At 59.6% G+C, this 18,511-nt stretch overlaps 3 protein-coding genes across 4 annotated transcripts; all 3 read right to left on the bottom strand.

Annotated features, from left to right (window-relative positions):
• Nucleotides 1-426: 426 nt before the first annotated feature.
• Nucleotides 427-2,667, bottom strand: TMEM95 (transmembrane protein 95). Its single transcript, XM_084862365.1, is given in 6 exon segments — nt 427-594; nt 949-1,104; nt 1,106-1,314; nt 1,346-1,542; nt 2,098-2,154; nt 2,393-2,667. Coding segments are annotated over 6 exon segments (831 nt in total). The 5' UTR covers nt 2,562-2,667; the 3' UTR covers nt 427-551.
• A 1,481-nt stretch (nt 2,668-4,148) lies between these two features.
• Nucleotides 4,149-5,101, bottom strand: KCTD11 (potassium channel tetramerization domain containing 11). Its single transcript, XM_084862702.1, has one exon. It carries the CDS (start codon nt 4,960-4,962, stop codon nt 4,261-4,263), a length of 702 nt encoding a protein of 233 aa, XP_084718828.1. The 5' UTR covers nt 4,963-5,101; the 3' UTR covers nt 4,149-4,260.
• A 1,295-nt stretch (nt 5,102-6,396) lies between these two features.
• Nucleotides 6,397-18,414, bottom strand: ACAP1 (ArfGAP with coiled-coil, ankyrin repeat and PH domains 1). 2 transcript variants are annotated; one of them, XM_084862693.1, is made up of 22 exons: nt 18,212-18,414; nt 17,650-17,707; nt 13,973-14,092; nt 13,728-13,781; nt 13,584-13,642; nt 13,151-13,334; nt 12,983-13,027; nt 12,776-12,871; nt 12,594-12,668; nt 11,926-12,035; nt 10,684-10,735; nt 10,491-10,591; nt 10,038-10,161; nt 9,744-9,955; nt 9,062-9,131; nt 8,844-8,938; nt 8,566-8,735; nt 7,846-8,018; nt 7,460-7,569; nt 7,266-7,376; nt 6,870-6,919; nt 6,397-6,588 (listed from the first exon to the last, which is right to left on the bottom strand). In XM_084862693.1, the coding sequence occupies exons 1-22, from the start codon at nt 18,262-18,264 to the stop codon at nt 6,488-6,490; spliced, it is 2,223 nt and encodes a 740-aa protein (XP_084718819.1). In that variant the 5' UTR covers nt 18,265-18,414; the 3' UTR covers nt 6,397-6,487. The 2 variants fall into 2 exon arrangements, with proteins under 2 accessions (XP_084718819.1, XP_084718820.1); XM_084862694.1 differs by lacking the exon at nt 17,650-17,707 and having other exon boundaries at nt 18,212-18,339.
• Between the last annotated feature and the right edge of the window lie 97 nt (nt 18,415-18,511).

The raw sequence follows: 18,511 nt of genomic DNA, 5'->3' as shown, positions 1-18,511 counted from the left end.
TTCCTGCCCTCCCGCCCCGGCGCAGACAGAGAGCAGGCAGGCGGAGGCGTTGCACAGCGAGTTTAGTGGGGCCTGGCAGGCGGGCAGCCTGAGGGAGGCCGGGCTTCACCCTGTTAATGGAGGGACAGCGTGCCAGCGGACTGACTGATGTGGTTTTGCTGTTCTCCAGAATCCTCATTCCCGGACTCCCGATCAGTCACAGGAGGGCCAGGAGGAGCGTCTGGGGCAAACAGCCCCCGCTTTACGGGAACAGGCGGCGGCTGTGGGTGTGGGTGTGGGAGAGCCAGTGGAGGGGATTCTTTCCTTCTGTAGACACTTTCCTGGCACTGGGGACGGCCTGTCCCATTGGGTGAGGCTGGAGGGGAGGAACTCCCCACGGGTGGGTGCCTGGTCCCCGAGGCCCTCTGGCAGGAGGATCGCGGGGACATCAGGGTTTCAGAGTCTGGAAGACGGAACCTTTGGAGCTGGAAGGAAGGGGCTGGCGGCCTCACACCTCCCCCGCCCCCCAAGCTGCGTGGACGTTATGGGCACAAGCTCTTCACAGCTGGAGGCTAGGATCTTCGCAAGTTGCTTTTTGCTTCAAGGAAGTGGAGCCTGAGGGAAGATGGAGGTGGGAGGTCTGGGAAAGGAAGGGAAGGCAGGGAATGGGAGGGAAAGGGAAGGGGAGAGAGGAGAGAAGAGAGAGGAGGGGAAGGGAAAGAGGGGAGGGGATGGGAGTGGAAGGGGAAGGAAGGGAGGGAACAGGAAGGGAGGAGAAGGGAAGGGGAGGGAAAGGGAGGGGAAGGGAAGGGAGCGGAGGGAAGGCGAGGGGAGGAAACTGGGAGGGAAGGGAGAGGAGGGAAGAGGAGGGGAGGGGAGGGGAGGAAACTGGGAGGGAAGGGTGGTGGAGAGCCCTGGGCGGGTCAGAGGCAGCGAGGCCGCATCCTGCCCGCAGCCTCCCGCACTCACTCCACCACCAGGCTAAGGCCGCCCAGGAGCAGGACCGTCCCAAAGACACAGAGGAGCAGAATCCTGGCTTCCTGGAGATCGTGGCTTCCTGTGGGGAACCCAGGGAACAGGGAAAGATGCTGGGAGCCACACCCCTCGACCCCGGGAGCCTCAGGGCTCAGAGGGCTGGGTGAGGCGAGGCAGGCCGCGGGGTGGGGGGTGAGGACCTGGGAAGCAGCGCTTCAGGGGCCAGCAGAGCACCTCAAAGCCCGCGCAGGTGGAGCAGTTGTACAGGATGGTGCTGCCCCCTGCAGGAGACAGCGGGTCCGGCGCTGGGGCGGGGCAGCCCCACTCCACCCTCCCGGAGCACCGCCTCCTCCCGGGGCCCACGGCCCGGCCTCGGTCCCTTTCCTTCTCTACTCACAGCAGGCGGGGCTGCAGAGGGCTGGAGGAGAGAGGAGGGCACAGGTGAGCCCTCAGCCACAGCCCCTTTGCCCCAGACCCAGGCCTCCTGGGCCCCTCCTCCGTCAGTACCTTCCCTCTCGTACTCAGGAAGCCTGGTCTTGTGAAGCCATTGCCAATAGAGAGGGAGCGAGGAGAAGGAGCTTTTGATCTCTGGGGAGGCAGAGGGCAGCCATTTTGCCCGAGGCCTCACAGTAGGTGTTGATTTCCACCCCTTTCCCCGGCACCTCCCAGTCACTCCCTCTGTCTCCACCTGCCCTCCACCCTTCCCTGCCCTCCCGGCCCCTCCTCCCAGCCCCTCCTCCCAGGCCCTCCTGCCAGCCCCCTCCTCTCAGCCCCCTCCTCCCAGGCCCTCCTCCCAGCCCCCTCCACTCAGCCCCCTCCTGCCAGGCCCCTCCTCCCTGCCCTCCCAGCCCCTCTTCCCAGCCCCCTCCTGCCAGCCCCCTCCTGCCAGCCCCCTCCTGCCAGCCCCCTCTTCCCAGCCCCCTCCTCCCAGCCCCTCTTCCCAGCCCCCTCCTCCCAGTCCCTTCCTCCCAGCCCCTCCTCCCAGCCCCCTCCTCCCAGCCCCTTCCTCCCAGCCCCCTCCTCCCAGCCCCCTCCTCCCAGCCCCTTCCTCCCAGCCCCCTCCTCCCAGCCCCCTCCTCCCAGCCCCCTCCTTGGCATGGACCCAAGCCCCAGGGCTGGGCCTTCCCTCCCCAGTGACCTCACCCATGACCCTCAGGACCCTGTGCGTCTTCTCCGTGACTTTGTTCATGGACACCTCGTCTGTGGGGACGGGCAAGGAGCAGTGATGTCCTCATTAGCCCAGAAGATTCTTTCTGGACTTTCCCACTGTCCACAGACGCCCTCCCAGCGGGAGAGGCCTGGCGTCCAGGACCCAGCTGAGGGGCGCAGCGGGGGAGCCACGGGCTGCCCTGCTTGGGGCCGTGTGTGTGTGTGTGTGTGTGTGTGTGTGTGTGTGTGTGTGGCTGTCGCTGAGCCGTCCCTGGGTGGCTGGGCTTACCTAGGGCGAAGGTGGAGAAGTTCCAGGAGGCCCCGCAGTCCTCCCACTGGGCCTCGATCCGGCTGCAGAGCCACGCCAGGCGGCCCGGCAGGCCGTGCGCTGGGAGGCGGCAGAAGAGACAGGCCTGGGCAGCCCCCAGGAGAGCCACCGCTAGTGCCAGCGTCCACATGAGGCCCAGGGGGGCTGGGGAGAGGGAGGCTCTGTGACCCTGGTTCTAGACCTTTGCCTGAAAGTCGCAGAGTTCCAGAACAGTTGGAGGTTCTAGAGCATTCCAGAACAGTACCGCTGCCCTGGGGACCAGGAGGCGGGGATGTGCGAACGGCAGAGGGGCAGAGGGGCAGAGGAAGACGGCACTCCCCACCTGGCCCTCAGCAGCCTTGACAAGTGTGTGGTTCCAAAAGCAACTTTATTTTTCTTCTTGTGAGCGATAAATAATAAGCAACTCCCCCAGAGAAGTTGTTCATGAATATCCCTCCCCTCAGGGACACAAACACCCCATCCTCCCCATAGCCTCCCGGCCCTCCCAACCTCTCCGGCTCCTCTCTGCTCTGAGCAGCCTTGAGTCTCTCCCCAGCCGTCTCCTAGCAACAGGCCCATGGTTGCCTTAACAACCAAGAATTCTATAAAGGTCTCCAAGGACCCGCCAAGCCCAATGACTTCTCTTTCCCCTCTCGCCAGGAAGATCCCAGCGACCGAAATCCCAACAGGCCCCTCCTGCATACGTGGTGACGTGAACGCACGTGTACGCAGACACACACACACCCCTGGTGGCTAAACTATTCATCTTCACACCCACAGACACACCTGGTGCCCAAACAGTGTGTGAGCAACCCCAGGCAGGCCCGGACACGCAGAGACACAGAAAGACCAGCACGCAGACACCGCCGCCCACAACACAGGTGGACGCCCGGATGTCGGGGACTCACACATCAGTCAGACACACACGACACGCACGTACACAGGAAGGAAGGTGGGCCAAGGCCAGCCCCTCCTGCCCATGGCCGGCTCCACCGTCAGCGCCAGATGCTTTAAAAACCTGGGGTCTCCAGAGGGATGCTCCGCCCCAGTGAGTGGGGATTCTCCTGGCTCCCTCCTGCCGGCCTGGGGCGGGGCGCAGCTTTTCTGTCTCCCTCGGTAGGTGCCTGGGGACACAGCAAAGAATGTCCCTCCCTATGTTCCTTCTTATGCCACTGGTCAGGCCCGGCCAGGCCACCCGCTCTAGAAGTCACAGTCCAGGAGGCCACATTAGAGCAATCACCCTCACTGAAACCGGTTTGGCTCGGTGGATAGAACGTTGGCCTGTGGACTGAAAGGTCCCGGGTTCAATCCCGGTCAAGGAATTGAATGTACCTTGGTTGCGGGTACATTCCCAGTAAGGGGTGTGCAAGAGGCAGCCGATCAGTGATTCTCTCTCATGGATGTTTCTAACTCTCTATCCTCTCTGTAAAAAATCAATAAAATATATATATTTTTAAAAAATCCCCCTTCCTTCCAGGCCTGTGTCCCTGCATTGTTCAGAGAAGTGCCCCCCCCCCCTTTTCCAGACCCCTGCATACTGAGCTCCAGCCAATGAACCTGGAGGCCCCAGGCCCAGTGAGAATGAGCCAGGGCAGCCGCCCCCCTCCCAGGATCAGCACCAGTCCGGCCCTCCGTACGCCTGTGAGCCCGCAGTGGGCTTGGGCTGGGGAGTCCTGCCCACATGTGGGCTCCAGTCAGGTGCAATAGGACCTCTGACTCGGCCCCAGAGCAAAGCCAGGAAGGGTCTGCAGGGGAGCCTTCATCCCCTTTGCTGTCCCTTTCCCCCCCACACACACACCCCCACCCCACCCCACAGTCAAACCCAGGGCGGTCCTCCCAGTTCTGAGTTCTCAGTGGCGGACAAAGCGCAGCGATCTGGAGTTGAGCAGGTCCTCGGGGTCAGGGAAGACGGAGTCTAGCCGGAAGCCGTGCTCCAGGGCCACCTGGAGCACCTCCTCCAGGAAGCCCGGGGTGCCCACCACCTCCCGCCGCTGCCCCGGCCGCCCGGTCCACAGGGGCTGCAGCCCCAGCTTCCCGTACTCCGCTTCGGGGAGTTCTGTGGGGCGGGGGGCCCACTCCAGACGGAAGTGCGGCCCCCCCTCTGCCCTCTCCTCGGCGGCCACGCCGAACCGGGCCCGCAGGGCGCCCAGGCACTCGGGGTCGGTGCAGAAGAGGTTGGCGCGGAAGGTGTCCACGCGGGCGGAGCTGAGCTCGTAGTGGTGCGGGCCGCGGCGGGCGGAGAAGTGCACCAGGCGGGGGCTGGCCTCCACGTCCGCGTGCAGCAGGGCGGCCGAGGGCGCGGGGCTGCCCTGGGAGGCCTCCAGCTCCCGCAGGGCGTCCAGGAGCGGCTGGATCTGGTAGAAGTCGGCCTCGGCCTTGAGCAGAGCCGTCTCCCCGTAGCCCAGGGGCAGGTCCAGGCGGCCCAGCCGCAGGAAATTGAGGATGTGCCGGAAGGCCTTGCCATCGCGGTCGATGAAGTAGTAGTGGCCGCCTCCCTGGGAGCAGAGGTTGGGGGGGAAGGGGGTGTCGGCCCTGAACATGGCCCCCAGCATGGAGTCCGGGAAGCGGGTCAGGGTCTCCAAAGTGGTGGAATAGAGCGTGCCCCCCACATTCAGGGTCACGGGGCCCCCGAAGGAAGGGGGTGAAGAGGGCACAGGAGGAGGGGAAATTTTGGGGAGTGCTGGAGACACGAGAGGAGAAAAAGGCAGGACCTCCTGGGGGTGTGCAGACTTGGGTCGGAAGGTTCGGACTCAGTGGGAGGCACTGGTTGGAGCCTAAGGCAGCAAGATTCGGGGCTCACCCCCGCTACCTCGGTGGTAGGGGGTGGCTTCCGGGCACAGGGGCGCCCAGAGGCTTAGAGAGCGGATGGAAGGAGCACAGGGAAGCCCAAGAGGAAGGCAAGTTCGGTCCAGACGCATCCAATGTGGGCAGCCAGCAGTTCCGCTCCGTGGGCTGCAGACAGTGGCTTCCGGAGTCCAGCCCGCAGGTGACGGCGCGCACCAGGCCGCCTCGGGAGGGTTCGGCTCCCGAGTCCTCGGGGGATCGCCGTCGCCGTGGGCAGACCCACTGGGGTCCTGGGGGCCAGTCGGAGGCCTGGCCGTGGCCCGGCTCCAGCGCGGGTCCCAGGAGGTGGAGGCGGGGCTCCCGGAGCTGACAGCGGCGGTGCCTCGGCTGGCTGCGGGCGAGGATGCGCTAAATCCCGCTGCGACTGTGCGAGGACTGGATGGAAGCGGCCGCGAGTCTCGGATGGAGCTGACCGGTGCCTCAGCTGCTGCCTCAGCCTCTCCGCCCCCAGGAAGTGGCCGGGGCTGCCGCCCTGCTCCTTTAAGGGCAGCCCCGCCCCCTCGGCCCCGCCCCGCCCCCTCGGAGGGCGCCCGCCCCGCCCCCGCGGGCTGCGGCTCCGGCGGCGGCGGGAGCGGAGCGGCGCCCGGGGGCGCGGGGGACCGGCTGGGCCGGCGGCGGGCGGGGGCGGGGGCCGGTGACTCGTGCTGTCGCTCCGGATGTGGCCGCGCCGCCCGCGGCCCAGGTGTGCGGGGCCTCACGTCCGCAGGCCGGCGCAGGCCCACCCCGCCGCTGGGAAAGCAGGCGCGGCCCGAGCGCGGGGGCCCGGCTCCCTGCTATTGCTCCGGGAATTCCCGAGGGGGCGGGTGCTGAGCCGCGGCATTCCGGGGATGCCGCCGGGCTGGGGCGGCCGAGCCAGCGTCTGCACCCGGCCGGCCGCCAGCGCCCCTAAGGGAAGCCGGCCACAGCCCACGCGGGCTGCCGCGCCTCTGCCCGACGGGTCTGGCCACGTCGCCGGAGCCCGAGCCCCGCCCCAGGGCCTCCCGGTGCGAGGGCTGAGGCCACGGCTCCCTCTGGTCCCCCCCCTCGGGAGTTGTCCCTTGTGTGATTCGACCTCACCAACTCCCATCCCAGGAGCCACAGCACCTGACAGCCTAGGGTGGAGCGGGTCCAGGTGGCGCCCAATAAAAGCTATGAAGCGAAGATCAAAGCACAGAGGCTTTAATGGCAGGGTGAGGGCGGTGGGCGGTGGGTGAGGAAGGGCGGGTCGCAGGCCCTCCCCTGGAAGGCCTGGAATCAAAGCGTGTGCAGGTCCTGAGCGCGCCGGCTCAACTTCTCGGGGTCGTCCGATGCCATAAGGGAGAAGTCCCGGAAGATGTCCAGATACGTCTCGTCTCCTGAGGGGAGGGAGGGAGGGTTGGGAGCCGCGAAGGCTGGGCCCCCAGCTCCGGAGAGGATGCTGGGGGCAGTGGGGTGGTCCTGGCAAGGGTGTGGGGGAGGAAACACCTGAGCTAACGGGGCACGACTCCTGCCTTTTCCCCTCTGTTCTGAGGCCTGGGGTGTCCAGCGCGCCCAGTGCATTGTTGATAATAGACTTAATCAATGAAGCTGGTCACCAGGGGCCAGAAGCCAGAGTTACTGTGAAGGGCCTGATGGAGCAGGGGTGGGGGTACTTTACCAGCCTGGCCCTGGGCTGCTTCTGCCTCTCTCATCTTTGCCAATCGCAGCCTAAAGAGGAGAGAATGAATGAATGAATGAATGACAGCCATGCCCCCCAACCCCCGCTCGCCATCCATCAGCTGGGTTGTTTATTCATCTCTTTGCCCAGGGCCTAGTGATTAAAAGATGCCTGGCAACTATGTTGACAAATACTGACTCTCAGGATGAGCTCACCGTCCTTGGACCCTGCCCACACCCTGCTACTCCGGTTCCCAGTCAGCACTTGGGAGCATCCTATCTGCTGTCACATCCAGGAGCTGACCACGCCCCTCCCCAGGCATCTCGGGCATTGAGGTCGCGGAGTTCGCCACTCCCGTGGGAAAGGTGCTAGTCCCGCCCCTTCAGGTATCCTCACAGGGTGACGATGTCAGCGTTGGCTGTTTCCATGGCGATGGTCAGAGGGTCCCGGCCCTCAGAGTCCTGAGCTCCCAGGTCAGCTCCCCGTTTCAGGAACAGGCAGGCCAGTCTGGAGAGGACAGCCAGGGTTAGCCAGCAGCTCATCCCGTCCGGAACCTTCCTGCCCACGGCCATCACCGCTGCCTGTGCTACCCAGTGTGGCCAAGGATGGTGGCGTGGTGGAGGGGGCCTCGGCCGTGGCTGTCCGCTTGGTTCACATTCGCCCCGTTCTGGAGGAGAAACTCACAGGCCAGAAGAGAATTCTGCATTGAGAAGCAGAGGAAGGGGAGAGAGGGTGGCAGCTGTAGCGGCAGATCTAAAGGTTTGTACAGTTCGGAGAGCAGGGCATGGGATCAGGGGTTTAGGGGCACAACTAGGTGTCAGGCTCTGCCTGGCTCTGAACCTCTCAATACATTACATCCCCAGTGCGACCTCAGGGGGGAGCGTAGGGATGGGAACCGGTTACCCGCCCTCTGAGGTGGAGGAGGGGTGGGAAGACGAGGTGGCGTAGGGTGGATGGGAGACTGGCGGACGCTCACAGCAGCTGTGGCTTGGATCAGCGGCGTGGCGTTCCTCTGACCCGTGTTGACCCAGTTGACGTCAGCTCCGTGGGCGAGGGCATCAGCCATGGTGGGGAGGGACGGAGGGTGCCCAGCAGCTCGGAACAGCAGGGCCCCCGGGTGCAGGCTGCCCAGGTTTTCCGCGGGTGGCTCTGTCAGGGGGAATCGGCTCTGAGTCTGGAGGAAACCCTCGGCAAAGTCCCCTGAGGCTGTCCCGGGGGAGGTCACTCCTCAGCTGTGCGGAGGCTCCCAGACTGGGGGGAGCGGCGGGAAGGGGAGGTGCACGTGCGTGTGGATGTGTGGGGTCCCCAGGGCTAGAAAGCATCACCACCTCTTCCTGCCCAACCACCCGGACTGGCTGGGGTGTGGTGGGCGAGCTGACTCACTGAAGGCTCCCTCTGCTCCAGCCAAACCCACCTGCCTCTCAGGCCTTCGGAGACCCAGCTCATTCTCGCTGCTGACGTTTCTCACGTGTTGACACCTTACACCCCCCCCCACCCCCGCCCACTCCCACCCCATGCTCCTTCCTGTCCTTCACTGTAACCCCAGACCTCTCACCTTCTGAAACCCGTGCCGATGGCCTGGCTGCTCAGCGTTCTCAAAGGGAGGCCTGGCCTCACACTCCGAACCTCCCCACCAGGTGTGGCACAGCGCTGAGCACACAGCAGGCGCCCAGTGAATGCCCAGCCGACCCTCTACCTGGCTTGGACCGGAAGCTCCCTGGCTGGGGCTTGATGGGAGGCTTTGGAGGCACAGGGGGCTGCCCCCTCGGGGGCCCCCGGCCGCCTCTTCGCCCCCGAATCTCAGGAAGCTTGGTCAGGAACTTCTTCTCCACGTATTTGGCGTGAATCCAGGCCTCTTTCTCCTGCCTGCAGGGGTGAGGAGGAGGAGGAGGCAGTGTTCCCCACTCCCATCCCAGCCCCCCCCGCCCCCCCCGGGCCTCCGCAGAGGGCAGCCAGCCCCTCCCCCAGCCTCACCGGGAGCAGCTGGGCCCGGGCTTCTTCACTGCCAGGGCCTCCACGCGGGCCTCGTAGATCTGGTTGATGATGACGTTCCCCAGCTCGCACATGAGCTTCAGGTGCCAAGGCGGAGGCAGGCGACCAGGTAGGGAGGGGGCAGAGTCTGAGCCCTCGGGCTCCACAGCCCGGCCCGCAGCCCATCCGACCTCCCCTCTCTTTACAACACCCCAAATCACCTTCACTAGTTCCGGCTCCCATGAGTCCAGTGTCAGAGACCGGACTTTGGAGAAGTGAACTCCCAGGCTCCTGGGGGGCCAGAGGGGGAGTCAGGCCCTGTGTGAGGCAGCAGCCGTGGGAGCAGCTGCTGATCCTAAGAAGACTTGGAGACAAGGTCTTGCATAGGGGCCACGAGAGGCCCTGGGCCAGGAGGCTCAGGGCAGCCGGGGCCCTGTACCTTGACCGGCATCCGGCAGGGTCCTGCCTGTTCATATCCCCTCGTCTCACTTCTGCATTTCATTTTCAGAGCCGCCTCCTCTCTATTGCCTCCCTTCACTCTTGGTGCTTTGGCCTAGACAGCTCTTTCCTGCCATTCTCCTACCGGACTGGCTCGGGTGCGGGCTGCATAGGCCTCACAACCTCTTGTCTCTCTGCTCTTCAGTGGCTCACCATCCTCAGCAGTCCTGACCCCACTCCTCCAGTCAAACCAATAAACTACTGTGGGTCGCCTATCGCCGGCTAGCCTGGGAGCTGGGCCCCCTGCACCCGCCTGGTGCCCCACGGGCTCAGCCCAGGCGGGTGCCCAGGGACAGCGGAATCGGAGAGGCGCCGGGGCAGGCGGAAAGGAGAGCGTGCGGTGGGCTCTGTCCGTCCCCCCAGCAGCCAGGAGGAACGGGCCGGGCTTGGGGCCGGGGAAGTGACCTGTGGATGCCGGAGCACTCAATGCAGAGGGTGACACCAAGGTTGATGCTAGCCCACTCTGGCGCTGGTTCCCGGCAGTCGCAACACTGGGCGTTGCCATCCACACTCTGCACCTGGGCTGCCACGTGCCCCGCTCCGCCAGGCTCCCTTCCCCTGGCTGTCCCACCGGGGCCCAGGGTGGCAGCAGAGCCCATGACCAGGTGTCCTGCGCCCTGGGCAGATGGGAAGGAAGAGTGGCCATGGGGTCTAGGGGAAGGGATGTCCCACCTGCCCTGGACCCCCACGTTAAGGTACCTGGCCTGAACCCCGGGAGCTGTCATCCAGGCGAGACTGGCTGAAGGCCGTGGCAATGCTGCTCTGCACGGCACTGACCCACAGCTGTAGGAGGCGCTCCGAGTCAGCCTGCAGGAGGCAGGACCTGGGCAGGAGAGGGGACAGAGAACAGGGCGGGGTCTGAGGTCTGGAGAGCAAGTGGCAGATGGGCAGGCTGACATTCAGCTAGTATTCCGCTGGTACCAATCATAGGGAAATATTTCTGCACCAAGAGGTTATGTCCTTCTAAATATCCCCTCTCAGCCTATACCCTCCCACCAGGCTGCCCCACAATCCAGCCACCGAAGGGTGAATGCCTGGGGCTTCATGGGGGGCCTCCAGCCTCTGCTCCAGGGGGGCCTCGGTGACTGGCCCCACCTTTCCAGCTGGTGAAGATTGAGAGCTATGAGAGGTCACCTCTGGGGTCAGACTCACTTGCTAGGAGACACCACCTCAAAGCAGAACCGCCTCTCGGAGTCGGGGCAGAGCTTCACGGTGCAGAGACGAAGGTCGTCCACCACCACGGTCACAGGGTCCTGGGGGGGGAGGTGCAGGGGCAGATGTTCGGCCACAGGAAGCAGGGGCGGAGCCCCCCTGGGCCCAGGCCTCCAGCTCCCGGGCTACCCACCTTGTACTTCTTCTGATAAACCAGCTGGTTGCTCTGAATAGTAAACCAGCGTCTGCAGGAGGTGGAAGCAGAGTTTGGACATGGGCAGCACCAGGGTGAGGCTGGGACAGGGACAGCAGAGAGGCTGCGTCCTTGGCCCCGTAAGGATCTTGCCGATAAGAGAGAGACCTGGGCTGACTGTCCCATGAGATGCTCCAGAGGAGGGCGACAGTTGTGTGGACTGTCTAAGGGGCCCTAATCACATCTTGGACAACCTGATGTGATATATTTATGAAGAAAACTTACAGCAGATGACAGTAAAATGCTTTTTCTAACAAAATAAGTCTATTGCTACAATTTGTTGTTGATAGAAGTATCCTGGGTAAAGGGCTCAGTATCTTGGGGAAGGAGCCCATATAGGATCTGATTTGCACAAAGACCCCGCAGGGGCTGGCAGTGGCCCTCGAAGGGGAAGGAGACGAGTCAGCAGATCACCATCCTGTTCTGTATCCTGCAATGGCTCCCATTTCCCTCAGAGTTGAGCCCAATCCCTAAAGAAGCCGACAGGCCCTATCATAATTGACATCCCTATTAATTCCATCGTCTCCTACCACTTCCTCCTTCCTTCCTCTCCCTCTCCTCATGATAGCCTCCTCTGTTCCTCCAGCATCCGGTTTCTCAGGGCCTTGGGGCAGGCTCCCCTCTTGCCTAGAACTTTCCTCCCAGAAGTCCTGGGAGTCTTCACTCAGAAGTCACCTTCTCACCAGGCCTACCCTGACCACTCTATTTAAAACCACACCTTTCCTCAGCTATCCACATCCCTTACTTTATATTTTTTCTCCTCTGGCTCGCTTACCTTCTAACATAATATATACGAATATAACATTTACTTAATTATTGTATTATTGCCTGTCTTTGCTGATGGGGTATCAACTTTCTGAAGGCAGGAGTTTTTGTCTTTTTCCTTGCAGTGCTTAGCATACTACAACCACTCAAAAAATATTGAACTGGCCTGGCCAGCGTGGCTCTGTGGCTGAGCATCCACCTATGCACCAGGAGGTTGCAACTGTATTCCGGGTCAGGGCAATGCCCGGGTTGTGGGATGGATCCCTAGCGTAGGGAGTGCAGGAGGCAGCCAGTCAATGATTCTCTCTTCTCATTGATGCTTCTGTCTCTCTCCCCCCTTCTCTTTGAAATCAATTTTAAACATTGGGAAAAAAATTAATCGGATGGGTTTGGCTGTTCGGAGTGTCCTCTCCTCACCTGCTCCAGGTCTTAAATGCGTTGCTGGCCCTTTTGAAGAGATGTCCTTCCATGGCCAGGCCACCAGGCCCCTCCTTGAGGCTTGGCTCTGGCTCCTCCCCGCCCAGCTCCTGAGGGCACAGAAAGGCCAAAAGGCAATTTTTGTTTTTTGTTTTTTTATATTTTATTGATTTTTTACAGAGAGGAAGGGAGAGGGATAGAGAGTTAGAAACGTCGATGAGAGAGAATCATCGACCAGCTGCCTCCTGCACACCCCCCACTGGGGATGTGCCCGCAACCAATGTACATGCCCTTGACCGGAATCGAACCTGGGACCCTTCAGTCTGCAGACCGACGCTCTATCCACTGAGCCAAACCGGCTTCGGCCAAGAGGCAATTTTGTGAGCAGAGAGCAAGGACCTGTGCCCACCTCCTCCCTCCAGCAGTCCCAGCTCTAACCTACTTATTTATTTATTTACTTTTATTACTGATTTCAGTGAGAGGAAGGGAGAGGCTGACAGAAACATCAATGACAAGAGAGAATCAGATTGGCTGCCTCTTACACTCCCCGCACTGGGAATAGAGCCCAAAGCCTGGGCATTTGCCCTGATTGGGAACAGAACTGTGATCTCCTTGTTCCTGGGTCGATGCCCAACCATTGAGCCACACAGGCTGGGCCCAGCCCTCACCTTCTGTTTTAGCAGCACATGTCTTTGCTCCATGTCCCTCTTCTGTCGAGCTGAATTCAAGACCAGCTGGTGCAACTGGGCATAGAAGGGGCATCTCAGATGGCCTGAGCCTCCAACTAGGCCAGGAAAGTCATCTCAGAGCCCACGATCCCGCCCCATCTGCCTGTTCCACGGGGCCCTACCTGGGCACCCAGCTCCTTGCGATACTGGGCCAGCCGGCTCAGCTCCTCATGGCCCTGCTGGAAATGGGCAGCCTGGGCTTCCACCAAGCGCAGCACCTGGGGTCAAGGTGGGGAGGGGGCAGGGCTGAGGAAGGGCCCCTCGGTATTTCCCTCTTCCCTCCTGTTCTCCATCAGCAGGCTCCTCCCCACCTTGCCCTTGAAACTCACAAATTCCATGATGTCAAACTTCCTCTTGTCCTCAATCACGTTGATCTGTGGGCCCCAAAACACCTCAGGTCAGCCTTGGGAAGACAGGGCGCCCTCCCAATGCACACCAGGGACTCTCTAGCCTTGAGGTGGCTGAGGCCCTGGTGCCCCAAGAGTGGGGACAGGCACCTGCAGGGCATAGTCCAGCGCCCGGCCCCGGTACCCGGCTCGAGCAGTCTTCAGAGCAGCCGCTGCCTCTTCTGCCTCCTGGACCCGGCGCCGGGGCACCTCCGCATTGTGGGTCAGAGCGGACTCCAGGCTCTCGGCACCTCGCCAGAAGTCCCGGCGAGCCTCTCGGAAACCCCGCAGACCTCTGGGGGGGCGGGGGGGGTAACAAAGAATCACAGACACATCCACCTGCCCTAACAGAGAAGCCCCGAGAGCAGGCCCAGCCTGCTTTCCTCCCAGCGGGTCAGTTGGCCTCTGTACGGTCAGAACTCCAAGGGGTTCTTGGGAACGGTGGGGGATAGCACTGAGGTCACAGAAACCCTTAGTCTCAGCTTCATTCAGGGAGGCGCCTGCGGAAATGGGCGGGGGGACTGGCTTCCCTCCCAACACTCACTCCTTGACCAGGGTTTGGATCTGCTGCTGCAGCGTGTGCTGGGTGGCATCTAGAAGCTCCTGAGGGGAAGCGGACATTGGAAGGTAAAGGTCAGGGCCACAGACAACCCTGCTCTCCCCCTCTGCCCTACTTACCCCCACTCACCGCATGGCTCTCCAGCTTGTGGCTCAGGCTCTCGGTGAATTTTTCCAGACACTCCTAGGCAGGAAGAGGCGGGGAGAGAGAGAGAGAGTAGCAGGCGTGGGGGCGAGGGGAGGACTGTCTCAGGTGACAGCACCAGCGCTGCTCTGGCCTGGGACCTGTAGACCCCAGACCAACCCCCCTCAGCTTCCACAGGCTCTCTCCTCATCTCAGACCCCAGCCCACGCTGGTCTGGGCGCTGCACATACCGCCATCATGGGCTCCGGGGGGCCCAGGTGGGCCAGGTCGCAAATGCCGGCGATGAAGGCGCGGCCAGCAGCAATGTAGTGGCGCCCGCTTTCCAGGAGGCCATTGCCCAGCTTGAGGAGCTAGGAAGCAGCAGGGAAAGGGGGGTCGTGCTGTGCGCCACCATAGTCATAGCAACTCCCACCGCTGTCCCCCTTCCTCTCCCTTCTCCGGGGCTGTGACCCTCCCTCACAGCCTCGCCCAGGCCAGCTCTCAGTTTCTAACACAGACCTGCTGCTTTCTCACCTCTGCTGCTTTACTCCCGCTGCTCTGTGCCTGGGACAAAACTCCTCCCGGCCTGCCACCCAGGGCATGGTCAGCCTCACCTCCAAAATGTCTCTCCCTGCCTCAGAGCTCCCCAGAAACTCCCTCCTCATGCACGGCTCACAGGCTGAATGCTCTACCTAACAGGTGTAAATTCTGCAGCAGTGGTCCCCACCTTCTCCTGGCCCTGCCCCACCTAAGCATCTCTAAATCCTGATGCCCTCCCTATGACATAGAATTCTCATTATTCAAAAAGTGAACTATTCACGTGGAGGAAGCCTAAAAGGCCATTAACTTCCAAAGAACACAGCATCCATGAAAGGAAAAATAAAATAATGAAAGGACAGTTGAAGTACTGAGAAAGAAATCACTAAGAAATTGTTAAAATAATAATAATAATAATATGAAGTGATAGGAAAAAACAGCAATTAAAGTTTTAAAACATATGGAAATGAAATGCATAGATATGCTACTATATATTTACATACACATGTGAGGCCCCAAGAATCATAAGAAATGCAAAAAAAAAAAAAAAAAAAAAATTCATTCTCAAATCGCCCCCCTTAAAAATCAAATTGCCCCCGTGCAGGGCATGTGCCCCACGCTGGGAACCACTGCTCTGCAGCATTAACTGTCTGGAATTGTCCCACTCTATGCTTATGGGACATTCCCTCATATAATAAATATAAACTGATCAGCAGGCCGGCCAGAGGGTCAGGATGAGGATGGCAGGCTAGGGGGCGCCTGCGGCCCCTTCTGTCTGGTCCCAGCGACAAACCAGGAGGCTTGATAAACAAGGGGACCAGTGACAAGCCCAAGAAGGGTCTCACTAGGAGAGCCAGGCAGCTGAGTCAGAAGCCTAAGTGAGGTCTCCTGACCCCTGGCCCCTGCTCCCTGCAGGACTGCACTGCCCTGAGGTGCCGCCACTTGGCTCTGGCCCGAGTCACTGTATCTGGGAGAGAGCAAGTGACTGGGGAGCCTGTCAGCTCATCCCAGTGAGCTTTTTTTTTCTTTATTGATTAAGGTATTGCATACTCGTATGTGTCCTTATGCCCTCACTCCCCTGGTGTCTGTGTCCATTGGTTAGGCTTATTTGCATGCATACAAATCCTTTGGTTGATCTCCCAGTGAACTTTTGTTGAACCGGAAAACACTTTTGTGAGCTACTGAAGGCCTCAGGGAAATGTAGCGTAAGGTGGTTAGCAGGATCAGTAATGGTCAGGAAACTGGTCATGATCAAACCTTATCAGATGTCCCCATGGGGTGACAAGGGACAAAACCCCACTGTGTGGAGCTGGGGGACTGAGTGTCCAGTTTTTTCCTTATCCACCCCTCTCCCTCTTATATCTGAGTAAGAAACCTTTGTAAGACTGAACTAGGGACAAATGGGTACAGCCATACAATAGAACGGTACACTGCAAAGGAATAAACTAGTTGTAGATGAACTATTGATAATGAACTACTGGTACTACTGATGAACAACAACTTGATAAATTTCAAGGACATTATTCTAAGTAGCGGGGGGAAAGTCAATCTTGAAAGGTCACATACTGTATGATTCCATTCTAGAAATGATGAAAGTCTAGAGACAGAGGCCAGATGGGTGGTCATCATGGCTTAGAGAAGCGGGCAGGGAGGGTATCATTACAAAGCCTAATGCAAAAGAGTTTCCTTGTGTGTGGTGACAGGAGTTTTGTGTTTTGTGTGTGATGCTGGTTATAAGAATCTATATAGAGGGAAGGATAGGGGGATATAATGGGAGACATCTGTAATATTATCAACAGTAAAAATATATTTAAAAAAGGATATAGCCCTGGCTGGTTTGGCTCAAAGGATAGAGCATCTGACTGTTGAATGAAGGGTCCTAGGTTCGATTCCAGCCAAGGGCTCAAACCTGGGTTTCGGGCTCAATCCCCAGTGGGGGGCATGTAAGAGGCAGCCAACCCATGATTCTCCCTCCCTCTTCCTTCCTCTCTGAAATCAATAAAATATATTTTTAAAAAAGAATCTATACACATGATCAAGTGTCATAGAGTTATTCACACAGTTTTTTTTGAAGAGTATATGCAAAACAGGTGAGACCCGTAGACAGTTCATTGCAGCACACCGATGTCCATTTCCTGGTTTGGGAGGTAGGCACGGTTAGTACACCACAGTTACTTACGTAAGATGCCGCCATTGGGGGCAGCGGGGTGATGGGTGTGTGGGACTTCCCTGTACTGTTTTTGCAACTTCTTGTGAATCTGTAATTTACTCAAATAGAATGTTTAACTTTAAAATATATGTATATATTAGCTGGTCACCCACTAACTTTCAGGCCATGGTAGAGGCACTGGTGACTGAGCAAAAACAAAACATAAAGGTCCCTCATGACAGTTAGATTCAGATGAAGAAAAGAAAAAAATATCAGCAAAAATATCATGACAGACATATGCCAGGGTGACCCCCAACGATTCCCACCCTTGCATAATCCCTACCCCTTGAGTGTGAGAGAGACCTGGGACTTGCTTCTAACCAGCAGACTATGGCTAACATGATGGGACGGCACTCCCGGGGTGAGGCTACCCCACATGGCGGAGGTGGTGGGTCCGCCCCCAGGGGCCATATGAATGGGCACCATCTTGCCAGCTCACACAAGGGAGACTCTCCTGCTGGCCTTGAAGAAATAAGCTGCTGTGAAGTAAACTGCCTGTGGACAGGGCCACATGGGAGGGCGCTTGGTGGCTTCGAGAACTTGAGGGCCTCAGCCCCCAAACCTGAGGGCTTGGAAGAAAAGCCTGGGCCTCAGAAGAGACTGCAGCCTGTGAGGCCCTGAGCAGAGGATCAGCTAAGCTTCCTGACTCTTGATCCACCAAAACTATGATAAAAAATACATATTGTCACTAAATGTGTAACAATTGGTTATACAGCAACAGAAAACTAAAACGGCAAAGAAATGTGTAATGTCGGATTGAGCTGAATGCTATAGAGAAGAACGGAGCCACAGAGGACGGGAGTGTGTGTATTTGTAGCGGCACACGCATGGGCTGTTTTATAACAGGCGGCGGGGAGGGCCTCACTGCAATGTGTTTAAGTGGTTCACTGGTTTGTCCTCCAGTCAGTCTGTGGGCTCCGGGGCAGAAATAGTCTTGCTCTACCCAACAGCCCAGAGCTGGTACAATGCAGGGCTCAAGAGCCGACAGGGTAAGTCCACAAGTGAGACTTTTTCCCCAAGATCCCGAGCTCCTTGAGGGTATAGAACTACCTTTTTGCTTCTGGTTGCCCCTAAATATCTATCCCACGTGATTAGCATTCAATAATCTCTGGGATTCATTCTCTGTCTCTAACTTCCTTCCTGGTCCCACCCTCTTCACTTTCAAATCGGACCCTGAGTCACCTTTTCCAGTCGGGTCTCCAATTCCGACACTTCAGCTTCCACCAGCTCAATAGAGGCTCTGGGAAAGGAGGGGTGGTGTCAAGGAACAGAGCTTGGATCCATGTAGTCTGTCCACCTTGGCAAGGCCAGGTCAGGGTTGGGGTTAGAGAGTGGGGGGTACAGACAGACAAAGTGGTGGGTTAAGAAGGCCCACCCACCAGCCCTCTTTAGCTTGCTCACGCCACAGTGTAGGAGCTATTATGCCCGGGCCAGAGCAGGAAGGGTAGAAGGAAGGTGGATGTGGTAAGGACAGGAAGTTGCTAACCGCCCAGAGCAGGTGCTGGGGGAGGGGCGGGGGTCCCAGTGAGAGGAAGGATGGAATGCCAGCTCTGGGGGTGAGAGACCTCTGTGTTTGATAGCAGAGGTACTACTTTGGCCCACATGCTTCATCTTGTCCCTTTGAGACCTAGTCCCTGCTAGGACATCTGGCCTGGGGAAGGGTGTGTGTGTGTCTGTGTGTGTGTGTGTGTGTAGGGGTTGTCGGGCCACCCCTCCTCTACCCCCCAGATCTGTGCACACTTACCGGAAGCGGGGTGAGTCCTTAAGACACTCCTCGAAGTCCAGTTTGACTGTCATCTCAGCTGGATCACTTCAGGCCGATGGATTCCCGGGGCCAGGCGGGTGGGAATGCAAGTGGAGGCCCTCCCTGCCCCCAAAGGGGCCTTGGGGAGGAAGGAGAAGAGCGGTCTCCCTGGGTAGAGCCTGGGAGGGTTGATAATTCTTTCCCCAAGGGGAAGGGGTGTCGTAGGAGGAGCTCTCACCCCACACTTCCAGGCAGTGCTGGGAGGGGCAGAGGCGGGGCCTGGGCTGAGGAGAGGGGCCT

This window comes from Pipistrellus hanaki (assembly GCF_964339955.1).
Source record: "Pipistrellus hanaki genome assembly, chromosome: 16".
Taxonomy (NCBI): Eukaryota; Metazoa; Chordata; class Mammalia; order Chiroptera; family Vespertilionidae; genus Pipistrellus; species Pipistrellus hanaki.
The sequence above is the reverse complement of the archived record's forward strand: the minus strand, read 5'-3'. Positions and strand labels throughout refer to the sequence as shown.

Bases quoted from the DNA above. Each gene is read 5' to 3' on its own strand.
- KCTD11 (XM_084862702.1), bottom strand. From the start codon at position 4,962: ATGCTGGGGGCCATGTTCAGGGCCGACACCCCCTTCCCCCCCAACCTC.
- ACAP1 (XM_084862693.1), bottom strand. From the start codon at position 18,264: ATGACAGTCAAACTGGACTTCGAGGAGTGTCTTAAGGACTCACCCCGC. The intron at 10,592-10,683 runs GTGGGTAGCCCG...CTCCCCCCCCAG, and splicing joins TTTATCAGAAGAAGTACAAG to GACCCTGTGACCGTGGTGGT. The intron at 8,939-9,061 runs GTGATTTGGGGT...TGGCACCTGAAG, and splicing joins GGGAGCCGGAACTAGTGAAG to CTCATGTGCGAGCTGGGGAA.